Raw genomic sequence first — 13285 nt, 5'->3', positions numbered from 1 at the left:
TCTTGAATGCAGCCTGAGAAGGCATACGAGCCTGTATCAGCATGAATGATGCTTCCACTGACTGATTTTTTAATCAGATGAGAGTATGAAACTAGAGTGGCCCTGGTTTTAATCTTTCCTGCTCCTGAAACACAGCTCTGTTATTGAACATTATATACATATTCTTTTAAATTCTGTCTTAAATCCAGCTCAGGGATGGTATTCAAAGACAGACTGGCCCATAAACAGAATGTTCTCCATCCTGGACCATAACAAATCTCCTGGCGTTAAGTTGAGCACAGATACATTCCCCAGTCTGTACAAAGCTGGATGATGCCTACATTTCAGATTAAAACTTTATGGATATCAGATCCTTTCTCAGTGCTGAATGATTTCACTATGCTCCCCAAGACGAGATGTCTAGCAGATCCAAAGTAAGGGAAAGAAAGAAAGAACTACAGGAGGAGAAGATCCTTGCTGAGTTCCTCTTAGGGAAATAACCAGAGAAGACAGTAAGCTATTCATAAGGATTAAGGCTAATGGGTGAAAGTAAATTGTTTTAATTAGGTTTCTGAATTTTAATCCAAAACAAAACTCACTCCAGGCATGCTGCAGATAGCAGCCAACAATCCCCACGGCATCAGATGCCTGTTCAACTTCTCGAAAAGAAGATCGCCGTCATCCCTCACCTCTCCTAACATATGTAGCACTCTTTTTAAATTCATCAGCTGCCTCTCTGCCTGGCATGAAATTGCCTTGATCTTGATTTACAATGGTAGTAAGACTTTTGTTTAGTCTTGCGGTTCACAGTTTAGTAAATATTTTTTAAGTCCACATTTAACAAAGATACAGGATAAGAGTTACTACATTTCTCGGGGGGTGGGGGGTGGGCTTGCTCATTTTTTGCATTTGGAGAATATTGCTCCTTTCACTTGCTGGCAGGATTTTATTTCTTTACTGATTTGCACAAGATATATTGGAAGTACTAGGTGGGATCCAGGGATAAAAGACCCATTTAAGACATCTTCTAACCCCCTGCTCCTAAAGCTAGCCTTCTCCTCCAGTGGATCTGCAAGACTATGGCATCGCTTCTGCATCCATAAATCTCTCTTCACTTAAAGGTATTGTGGACACCACCCATCAAGCAGTGTCTCTGAGCATCCACCCTTTCCTTCAGCAGGGCTTGTGCAACGTTCCTGCACTAGACCCACTGAGCTGCATTGAGATGCTCAGCAGCATTGTCTAGTGAACAAATGAAGCTACCTTAGACCCAAGCAGATCCCTGCTCCATCTAGCTCAGTAAGGTTTATCCCAGAGGTGGAGAAGCTTTTCCAAGTTCATGTGCAGATGAACTTGGATCCTGACTGCAGGTTTCCCACAGGCATCTGGACCATTGGCCTGATCCAGCAGGGTCTTCTTATGCTCTTATGTTCTTAATATTGAGATTATCAGATAATTGCATCTCCAAAGGCAACACACACCCACATAGTCTAAAGCAGGGTTTCCCAAACATGAGTTTCCAGCTGTTTTTGGACTACAGTTCCCATCATCCCTGACCACTGGTCCTGCTAGATTCAGGTAGGTATTTGAAATAAATAAAAAATTGTCAAAAATTTAAAAATTGCTACTGGACAATTTTTAATTTTTTAATTTATTTATTTCGACTGGTCCTGCTAGCTAGGGATGATGGGAGTTGTAGCCGAAACAGTATTCTTCTTCTTCTTCTCCCCCCCTCCTCCGTTTTTAGGTTGTTCAAGACCACTCTCTCTCTCTTCTTGCACAAGTAACTTGCACATGGAGGGCTGAACCCAACACTGCAGCGCCACTGGTGCAACGGAATGCTGGCGCAGCGCTGGAGACATTGCAAAAGGACTGGAAGATCCTTTAGCCCAACATTGGTGCTGCAATCTGTGTGCATGGGCCAGGAGTTTGCCACAGGCATCCAGATTCCAGTCTTTGTCTTTTGACTCAAATAATGCATGTATCCATTAGCACATTCTGTATCAGTGAGTTCCAAGAAAGAATCGTGCGCTGTGGAAAATAAAGGTTTTCTTGGTTCAAGATTACTTGTGCAGGCAGGCCCCATGATCCTTGCCTACATGTGAAACTTGGTTCCTATCCTCTGTGAAGCCGAGGAAGTTAGTTCTTCACTTCTCATACTCAACTAAAACGTCAGCAGGGAACTGTCAGATTTACTGGGCACAATGGTACAAACTGTTCACTATATCCTGTTTTTAAATGTCAACTTTTTTTTTCTCTGTGGGTGGGCTGACTAAACAGACTTTTAACATGGTACTTTGCTGTTTTCTAAACAGAGCAGCTACGCATGCTATCTAGTTTATATACAGCTTTTTAAAAAGCAGGGCACCCTTATAAATATGCTGGGTTTAAAAGAAACTGACCTGACCAAAAAAAAAAAAAAGTGTTTTGTTTATAATATCTAAACCTTTTATTCATTTGAGGATTTATTTATTTATTTATTTATTTTTAAAAAAACATATTTTACTCATTACTTTCCTGTCTGCCTGGTTTTCTGTGTTTTCGAAATAATTATGCATAGATCTTACAGTACAGTGCAGCCAATGTTTTTTACAGAGGTTTTTTTTTTTGTTCTGACACACAACACGGAATGTAGCTAATCAAAACAGATGTGTTTACCTTGCGCTGCTAGCAGTAATTTTAAAAGGATACATATAAAAACGTGTTTTGGTGTTTCAGCTGTGCAACATGGAATAAAAGCTGTAAATGCCAATTCATACCAAATTATGGAAAATAAAACAAACAAACATTCTAAAACAAATACAGTGGGCTGGGGTTCTTTTTTAAAGGACAAGCTCTGCAGCAGGGTTTAGATGCTCCTCTCATTCCTTAGGGCTTTTCTGTATGATTACATCCCCTCCACACATTCACGTTTTGACTTCCTCCACTGCAAGGAACAACCTTTATTTCACAGCAACAGACTTGATATTGGGACAAGATATCATACCAGAGATGTGCAGAAGAGATTCACTTCAGTACTCCAAAGCTTCAATGCAAAGGGAGGGACAGTGTTGTGTAGGGGTTAGGCTGTAGGGCTGGGACCTGGGAGGTAGGTAAAGGTAAAGGGACTCCAGACCATTAGGTCCAGTCGTAACCGACTCGGGTTGCAGTGCTCTTCTCGCCTTATTGGCCGAGGGAGCCGGCATACAGCTTCTGGGTCATGTGGCCAGCATGACTAAGCCGCTTCTGGCAAACAGAGCACTACACGGAAAGGCTGTTTACCTTCCCGACGGAGTGGTACCTATTTATCTACTTGCACTTTGACGTGCTTTCGAACTGCTAGGTTGGCAGGAGCAGGGACCGAGCAACGGGAGCTCACCCCATCACAGGGATTCGAACCACCGATCAGCAAGTCCTAGGCTCTGTGGTTTAACCCACAGCTTCACCTGCATCCCTGGGACCTGGGAGAGCTTGGTTCAAATCCACACTCAGCCATAAAGCTCATGACCTTAGGCCAGCCACAAAATTTCATAATTTTGTAAGACTTTTTTGAAGAGTGATTAACTAGTAGTTGCAATGTTCAGAGGTCCACTCCACACTTTTGTAGGAGTTCTGACTAGAGCTGTTCACAAATGCCCTCTTGAAATTAGGTATCTACCCTGTTGATGATGAGAGAAGCAGAATTGCTATGCCACTTCCAGTTTACAGTTGACCAGCAATGGCTGGGTGCCGTCTGGAAGCACCCTTCAGGGGCATGATCACATACACAGAAATTCACATAGTCTGTGTGGAAAAATTATAGGCCAGCAACTCACCAGGTTCTTTTGCTTGTCAGAATCCAACTCAGTTTCTCATCCCAAGTGCCTTCAACTCCTTGGGGAAAGGTGGGATATAAATGTTATACATTTTAAAAACCAAAAATACTTTCTTCTAAATACAGGAAACTGGTTTGTACAAACCAAGATACCAAACTAGGACCAAAACCATGGCTTGGTCCCCTAGTTTGTTAACTAACTATGGTTTGTACAGGTCATAGCTTCCTGGGACTCAGCTACATTCGTAAAGATAAAACACCTTATATGCGTTATAACACTGTGACACTAGATGGCGCTGTGGAGTCCTACTTTCATCAACATGATTTCCCTTTATGAAGTTTACAAAGTGTTTAACTGAAATGCCCAGTAGTTAATTCAATAGGATTAATTGGAAGTATTTCAGCCTATACCTGGAACAGTGGGGAAGGAGGTAGTGGATGAGCCTGAGATTTATAACGACAAGCCATGCTTTGTTGCTACATCTGATGTGGGACATTATATATGGTGGTTTGAATCAAGTTAGATCTAATTCAACGTGAAATTTAATTCACAGCAAAATACTAGTGCAAACAAGCCTTGCCATTCTTAGCTTAAGCACATTACTTGGGAGTAATTCCCACTAAAATCAGCGGGGGCATACTTGTTCTAAGTATCGTGTTCAGGATCAGGGTGGAAATCACTTTCTCCATTTTCAAAAGTGACTTACAGGGAATTTCCATATGCGGTTTCATTTTATCATCTTCAGAGTTGTATAATTTTAATGGAAACCCATCTGGTTGTTTAAAAGCCTGCTCCATGCTTCCCAGATCCTGGTACCCAAAACACAGCTCCACTGTGACGATGTTGGAGGACCGAGCATTCTTTTGGATGTGTGGGAAATGGCATGCATGTTTATATGGTCGTGGTTTCACCTTACGCATGGACCACCAGGCTTTAATGACACATTTGGCCACAGAAGGTTCAGGCCACTGACCACTTTGTTTACCCCACTGAGCCAACTCACTGGCAAAGTGAAAGTTTCTGTCTCAGTTGCCAAAACATGGGATAAGACAAAAGATTGCTTGTCCATTTTTGCCACTTGAATACAAACATGAGAGATTCTTAAGGAACACACATTTTCCATGTTTATAGAATCTGTTACGGAGAGATGTCACTCATGCTATTTTGCCAGGAAATATGTACATTCAGTTTTGGGAAGTGCACTTAGGCAACAATTGCGTTTATTAAAAAACTGAATAAATTCCAATAACTTGTAAGTGCCCTTTTAAAGAGAATAGCTTGGCATGGTCATTTATACATATGCATGAGAGGGAGGGATAATTATATATGTGCAGTAGGATGTCCATGCTCTGTGTAATGCCTGTGCATTGTCACAATGATTTTACACACATATATATATTCACACAGGGACACGGGTGGCGCTGTGGGTTAAACTGCAGAGCCTAGGACTTGCCGATCAGAAGGTCGGCGGTTTGAATCCCCGCGACGGGGTGAGCTCCCATTGCTCAGTCCCTGCTCCTGCCACCCTAGCAGTTCGAAAGCACGTCAAAGTGCAAGTAGATAAATAGGTACCACTCCGGTGGGAAGCTAAACGGCGTTTCCGTGTGCTGTTATGGTTCACCTTGCTTTGTCATGCTGGCCACATGACCCGGAAGCTGTACGCCGGCTCCCTCAGCCAATAAAGCGAGATGAGCACCGCAGCCCCAGAGTCGGCCCTGACTGGACCTAATGGTCAGGGGTCCCCTTTATCCTTTATATATTCACACAAATGTGAAAATTAGCAACTTATGGACACAGGAAATTCCCTTGTACTGAGTCAGACCATAGGTCTGAGTCAGATCCTGGCAGTGGCTTCCCAGGGTTTCAGACACCGGCATTCCTCAGTCCTACCTGGAGACACCAGCAATTGAACTTGGGACTTTCTGCATGCAAGGTGGATCTACAACCAAGCAATGGTCCTTCCACAGTTCACAGCAGAAAGCAAGAATCACCATCCCACAGTACAGTGGCATATTGCATTAATACCTGGAAGTTATTTGTAACTCCTTTGAATCTGGCATAACACCTTGCATTTTTTAACCATCCACCCATTCATCATAGAAAAGATCCAAAAGAATAGTCTTGGGCTATTGGCGATCTCTTTAGGAACTGAGTGGGGTGGGATATAAATGGTCCAGGGTAAAGATAGAGATGAAGTAAAGGGCTTTTTCTGTCCTTGAGCTCAGACTGTAGTACAGGGAATGACCATAGCTCAGTGGTAGAGCATCTGCTTTGCATGCAGAAGGTCCCTGGTTCAGTCCTTCGCTTTTCTTGGTAGGACTGGGAGTGTCTCCTGCCTGAAACCTTGGAGAGGCACTGCCAGTCACTTTGAGCTAAATGGACCCATTGGTCTGACTCAGTGCAAGGCAGCTTCCTGTGTTGCTGTGGCTTTTCTAGAATGGAAATTCTGGTCCCTTTGTTGACATAGGACACAACTCTATCCTGAGTCAGAGTTTCCACAACTTGCTTGCCACTGCCAGAAATTCATACAGTGCTTCGTCAGTGGAGGTAGGCTGGATTACTGCAAAAGTGACCTTGCTGTGGTCATTGCAGTCATGTTTGTGGCATTTATCATCTCAATCATTTAACAATATTTATCCCACAGTAAGAAAGCCAAAAGGTTTGGCAGCTGATCCCAACCATTTAAGTGTTACTTCTTGCCCCCAAGGCAGGCATGAGAATGAGGAAGTATGTTACTTTTCTCCTAGTGTTCAAGAGACCTGGAACATTAGCCAGAGGGATTGCTCTTGATATGATGGTGACAACGGATATTCAGCCAAAAATGGATTTTGTAATACATTCGGGAAGACACAGTGAGTATAGAATTTGTCTCCAGAGGGAGGAAGTAGGGCAGGCAAATGACAAATGGATTACCATTCAGCAACACATTTTCAGTCAGAAGGCCTTTGCACCTACCAACATGAATGGCAGTGTTCAGCTCAACACAGTGCACAAATATAGCATATTGGACCTATAACATATCTGTATATAGCACAGTGGACCTATAGCATGTCTGACTGTGTTCCTTGAGTATGTGATTATGTCAAACCCCATCCTGAGTGTTTGGGGGAGGAAAGGCAGTTTGGAAATAAAATAAAACAGCTGGCAAAATGAGCTCCTGGCCACATCCAGAAGCAATGTCAGGTTCAGGAAGTCTCCCAAGCTCTGAATCTTATTCTTAAGGGAAGTATAATGGGTTATGCACCTACATCATTCAAAATAGATTTCCTAGGTTACCCCCCACCCACATCAAAATGCTAATCTTATGTGGATTTAGCCTTAGTTTTAGTCCCTCAGTGATCAGACGTTTGGTCAGAATTTTAGCAGTTTCACCAGAACCAGATGGAAATGAGAAATGAGAAATGAGAAATGGTTGTGGGCAGCATACTGGTGTCATCACATACCAAATATCCTAAGGGCCTTTCAAATGTGTGTTTAAGTAAAATAATGCACTGTTGTTTGTGTGTATTTATTCATTGAATTAATACCCCATCCTTGCTCTTGAAGGAACCCAGGGCATTTTCCCTCTTGACATACACTAGATCCAACATTGCTCCTGGATATCTGGGTGACAACTGTGGCAACAAGTGCACTTGTGCCCTTTCAACTGGTGTGCTAGTTTTGTCTCTTCCTGGAGAAGGCAATTCTGCCCACATTTCTGCATGTCTTAGTCAATTCTGGGTTAGATTCCTGCGGTATGTTTTGTGTATAATTGCCCTTGATGAACGTTTGAAAACTGCAGTTGGTACAAATTGCAGTGACCTGAATGCCTTCAGCTGTCTGGGTTTTAAAACTTCTTACACCAGACTTGTACCATCTGCACTAACTCCCTGTTTGTTTCCAGGCCCAGTTTAACTCACTGGTTTTTACCTATAAAGCCCTAAATGGCTTGGGATCAGGGTATCTGAAGAACTTCCACCTTCCAGACAGACCCACAAATTACGGTCATCATCAGATGCCCTGTTCCGTGTCAAGGGAGATGCAGGTAGCAGGTCACAGAAAATGGGGCCTACTCTTGATTGTGGAACTCTCTCCCAAAAGAGGTTTGACTGGTCCCTTCACTGATGGTTTGTAGGTGGACAGAGTCAAAGCATTTTATTTTATGGAGTTTAATTGTATGTCAACTTCACACATTGCAGTTCTTATTTTGTTTCTTTACCTAGTAGTTTGGCTCTTCTCGATTTCTATTGTACCAGCGGTGTGTTTTAATTATTGTGAATCATCACAGGGGCCCTCTTGGGGGCTGAAAGGTGATATATGAATGTTTCAATAAGCAAATAAATAAGGGACACCAAGGGGGCAGCTGAGGGCAATCCCAAATAGAGTGAGAACTGCAGCAGAGACATCGTGGTGGAACCATACCCTAAAAGGATGTGCAGCGTGACAGGATAACTGAAACAGTTTGAACTTGCCATTTACAAGAAGCAATTAACATTGCATATTACAGAGTAGAACCTACAGCACGCAGTACAATTTGTTATAACTTGGTGTCAGCTGATTTTGACTCGTTTGTGGCTGCAAACTGATATTAACCACGACAAAAAGTGACTCTGTTTGGCTTTTTATTTCCATGCAGACATGGTAGACTTAATATGTCCATGTCTGATGACATTAAAATTATCTTTCTTTTCTTTTTTAACTTTAACAAATGTGATCTGCGCATTTAATGTGTCCTCTCACCATTTTCCTTTGTGGCAACATGCAAGCTATATTTGGTGTTGCTGCCTTCTCTGTCAGATTATTTAGTGCAGGCTGCATAACCAGTGTGTGTATTTTTCTTTTTAATGGGTCATTTCACTGCCACATACCTAAACAGCTGGAATGAACTGATACTTAGTGATGGTAACATTCTGGGCAATGTTAACATCTGTTTCTCTTTGGAAATTTAAAGGCCAGTTGAGATTTAGAAAGCAATTGACCAGTATTGCACTACTAACTTCTTACTCTATATGTGGCATATTTTAATAGACCAATCTTTGTAATTTGGAGAATGTGGGCTTATCTTCCACCATGTGGTTAAACTGTCACCGCAGCCAGTACTAGAAAAGTAAACCTTAATTGGAAATTATAGCTTTCCATTCAAAAGTAGCCCTGGAACCTTGCTTTTCTTGTATTGAGGAATCTTTTGACACATCAGAAAATCGGTGGCTATTCAGTCCAATCGGTCCAAATCAGTCCAATTCAGGAAAATCGGTGGCTATTCAGTCTATGGGACAGTTTGTGTAAAGCTGTCTCCTGATAGATAAAAGTAGCTATGGCTCCAATCTTATATACTTACCTGGGTGTAAGTCCCATTGAACTCAGCAGGACTTACTTCTGTGTAAGGATGCACAGGATTACACTTGTAAATGACAGTAGGTGGATTTTTAATAAAATCTGGGGTGATTCAGTTCTCTCAATTCCTCATTTTTCCAGTCTTAAATTCAGTTATCCACATTTTGCAGTGATTTGCATTTTTAAAAAAATTATTGTGAAAGTAATTAGCATTTTAGGGTGAATCCACCTAATAAACACATTTTAATACACTGTTTTGACTAATGTGCACATTTTTGCAAGAAATTTCCCCTAAGATAATGCATTTATGCCTATTATTTTCAGTAAGATTTGGCTTTAAATGCATACTGAACCACATTTCTCCTCCATCCCTACTTATGCTCTCTCAACAGGAGTCCTTTGAGCATTTTATCTGCCTTCAGTTCTCCCTCTCCCCTGCCTTTGGAATGCAGAATTGGGCTTTAAAATAAAATTAAGGCAATAAATAAAACCTGCAAAACAATCAATCAGTAAGTAATTAAATTAAATTAAAGAAATCAGTAGTATGCAATACCTCCCCCCCAAACCCCTAAGAACCTGCAAAACAAAAAAATAATAAACCCCCCCTCTGTATAGCTCAATGGCAGAACACATACTTTGCAGACATAAGGTCAGAGTTCAAAGTTCAAATCCCTGGCCGCACCAATTAAATCAGAGTGGCCCAACTTTTCATACCAAGTGGGCCACAGAGTATTTTGACACAGAACCTGCAGGCACCACACTGCCTTGTCATGCAGGGAAGGAGGGAGCAAGGCCTATGTTACAAGCTGGAGTAGGCTTGGAGCAGGTGAGGGTCACATGCCTCGTCAAGCCCAGATGCTGCACTCTGCATGCAAAGTCCAAAAGGGAAGTGGAGTTGAAGTGCTGTGTCTGCTCAACTGCCCATGTTGATGGGCCTCAGCTTGTTCCAGGATCTCTGTGGAACTTTGAACACATGGATTGACCCTGGGCTGGGGGCTTGACATATTGACTTGACACCAGGTAGGCCAGGGGTTTGGGATGGGGGTGGGATCAAATGTTGCTGAGGGCCCCCAAAAATCCTTGAGGGCCACATGTGGTCCTTGGGCCATGATTGGACCAGTAGGACTGGGAAATATCTCTTTTTGACACCCTGGAGTGCCAATACCTGTCACAAGTAGAGAATACTGGGCAAAATGATTTAAGTCAATGACTAGCAGCCAAAGGAGTAAATCACTTCACACTTAAAAACCACCTGTTCTCTGTAAATATGGCAGTTGCCTAGCATCAAAAACCAACAGAGAGGGGGATGGAATGACTTTTCCCTTGAGAGGAAGTTCTACAGTTCTTGTGCCACCATTGAGGAGTCCCTGTTGCTGGTTAGTCCCACCATATTTCAGTGAGCAGTGGCACCTGGAGCATAGCCTCTGAGGAACATCTGAGGATATGGGTAGTTTAACGAATTATTTTAGTTATCATGGTCACAACCACTGAGGGTTTTAGTTTAAAGGTCAACACCAGAAGTTTGAATTGAGCCTGGAAGCAACAGGGAGTCAACAAAGATATTTTAAGATTGGCCACATAAGATCCCTGCAGCCTCCCACATCAGCAAATTGGTGCCTGAATCATGAACATGCTGAAGCTTCTGAGAACATTTGAAAAGCAGACCCATATAAAGTGTGTACAGTAGCCTAGCCCTAATATGATGAAAACATGGATGTTCTGTGGAACTGGCATTTCTTTTCAATCGCCCTAATACCCATGAATTCAGTTTCCTAAACTGCTAGTGTTCTATAAGAGGTTGTTGGCATCTGTCTTGAGACAATGGAGTGCACCTTCAGGGATGAAGTCCAACCAGTGCAGCACCTAAGTGACATCCCACAGGCACAAGCCTTTGCAGTGTGTATGGAGGTCCTGGGCTGTCCCAACTACAATATTTAGGAATTGGCCTTTAACCCCTTACAAAAGAGGGCTACAAATGCTACCATGAGAAGTCTGATATTTTGACCCTACTCCCTTTGCTCTCACTTCTGAAGATCCTATTCCCTCAATTCCAGGATAAATACAAAGTTCAGTGGGAACTTTCACTGTAGTTTCTCTGCTGAGTAAAAATCTTGTCTCTTGCCTTAATTCTGGAAATAAACTGATCCAAACTAACCCAAAGAATTTTATTCTTTTTGTTCCAATGCAAAAGCACATGAGAAGGAAGGAATCTATCCTCTGGCTATAGTTCACAGGCCAGGGAATATTTTTAGAGTATTTGGTTGTATTTCTTAAACATTAGAAAAGGAAGATCCTACTGAACATATTATTTCCCAATGAAATTTCCAGACTCCAGTACCACTCATAGAAGAATTAGAATAGCTGACACTCCATATCCTTAAAACATGTAGACGTTGCACCTCTTGCTCCTGTCTGATTCACGTTCACCGTTGGTAGCCTAGGACTTCAAAAAGCTAGCACAGGATATTGTAAGTATCCAATCAATGATAATACATTTTATCTTCAAGAAGGGAAAGTGCTTTTGTGCTCAGGTAGATGGACCACTGGTCCAATCCCACAGGCTCCTCTTATGTTCTTATTTCCATTCCTTCATTAACCAATCTTCCTTCACTGATTTCATTTAAACTTAGCCTTTACAATGGAATTATTCAGCATCAGTCAATCAGCCCTAAATTTGCCATTTCAGTTACACCAAAACCTGATCCTTCCTTATTCCTCTCCCTTCTATTTCCCTCGGAGAGCTACAATTCCCAGAGTGGTTTAACCATCAACCCTTATTCCCAGAGCAGTCTGGGAAGTGTGGCTCTGTGAGGAGACTAGGGGTCTCCTAACAACTTTCAGCATCTTTCAACTGCAGTTCCCAGAATTATTTGCGGGAAGGCATTGTTTAAAGTGGTATGATAGTGCTTTAACTGTATAGTACAAATGGTGCATAACTGAAGTCATAGCATGCTTACTCAGAAGTAAGTTCCAGTTAGTCCTGAATAAATGTGATTTGGCCATACATCTCTGTTTCTGCCTTTGAAGTTAATTAGACCAGCAAATGAAATATTTCTAACTGCTATGAAAGGGCAAATATTTCTTTCTAAAAATTAGAATGCAAGCTAATTAGTTTTAACATTCAATAATAAACTTGTTCCTTCTCTACATGCCTTTGCTTTAACCAAAGAGACTGTTAGAATGTACTGCTTAATTTTAAGCACATGAGTCATGGAGTCACATTATGGGCACATTTGCCTCAGCAGCAACTGTGGGTTTTGTTGTGGGAATTCTCCCTGATTTGGATTGTTTTTTTTCACATGTTTTTCCAAGCAAACAACTCCCCAGACTATTGTAAACTTCTGCAAGAAACTCACTGCTGCAAAGTGTAGCCTATTACAAGATACATCTAAATGCATTTCCTGCAGTACATATTTCTGGAAAAGAATACTTTGTGATAATGCCATCTCCCACCTGTCCTGGCTGCCAGGAAGAGGGAAAAAATACATAATATGGATATTGACACACTATATAAAGAACAATGCAGGCACTGATTAAGAACATACAAAAAGAGGGATGGGGATTCTGTTGCCTTCCAGATGTTGGACTCCAACTCCCCATCAGCCCAAGGCAGTATGACTGGGATCTATGATTTGAACAACATCTAGAGGGCCACCAGTCTCTCATCTCTGTATTAAAGTTACATCCAACTTTAGCAGCATGATTCTAAGATCCTCTTTACACAACACATTTTGGGGGGGGGGTTTCATGTTTTTGATAGTGGTTTCATGTTTTTGATAGTGAAGCCTACTCCATGTATTCAATGTTCTTGTTCAGATAGACCTTTCCAGAAGAATGTGTAGCCTCCTTTTTCTTCCTTCAGTTGTCAGATGTCAAAGAGATAAACAACTACCTGACATTCAGAAGACATCTTAAGGCAGCCTTGTTTAGGGACGTTTTTAATATTTAATGCTGTACTGTTTTTAACACTTGATTGGGAGCCGCCCAGAGTGGCTGGGGAAACTCAGCCAGATGGACGGGGTATAAATAATAAATTATTATTACTATTATTATTATCCCTCGCCTGCTCTTCAAGTCTCTTGAAGCGCTGCAATATCGATGTTGAAACATCGCAGCTCTCTTGCAATGATGGCAGTTCTGCATTCAGGATGCTCGCTGTCTGTGTTATCTGACAAAGTCCGTATATTCCATGTTCCAAA

General features: G+C 41.9%; 1 protein-coding gene across 5 annotated transcripts in view; it reads left to right on the top strand.

The window, feature by feature from the left end:
• Positions 1-13285, top strand: part of LOC310685381 (uncharacterized protein) — a 140030-nt gene that overhangs the window by 50906 nt on the left and 75839 nt on the right. For 2 of the 5 annotated variants that reach the window (XM_083457652.1, XM_083457653.1), the window contains exon 2: positions 6521-6625. The exons of 2 other annotated variants lie outside the window; for them this stretch is intronic. In XM_083457652.1, the coding sequence (XP_083313778.1) occupies positions 6521-6625 (105 nt within the window). Of the gene's footprint in view, positions 1-6520; positions 6626-9478; positions 9582-13285 lie in introns of those variants that run through there. One more of the 5 variants, XR_014515153.1, reaches the window with a different exon arrangement.

This window comes from Podarcis tiliguerta, assembly GCF_965153285.1.
Source record: "Podarcis tiliguerta genome assembly, chromosome: 9".
Classification (NCBI taxonomy): Eukaryota; Metazoa; Chordata; class Lepidosauria; order Squamata; family Lacertidae; genus Podarcis; species Podarcis tiliguerta.
Note: the sequence above shows the minus strand (reverse complement) of the source record. Positions and strands in the feature narration are given on the sequence as shown.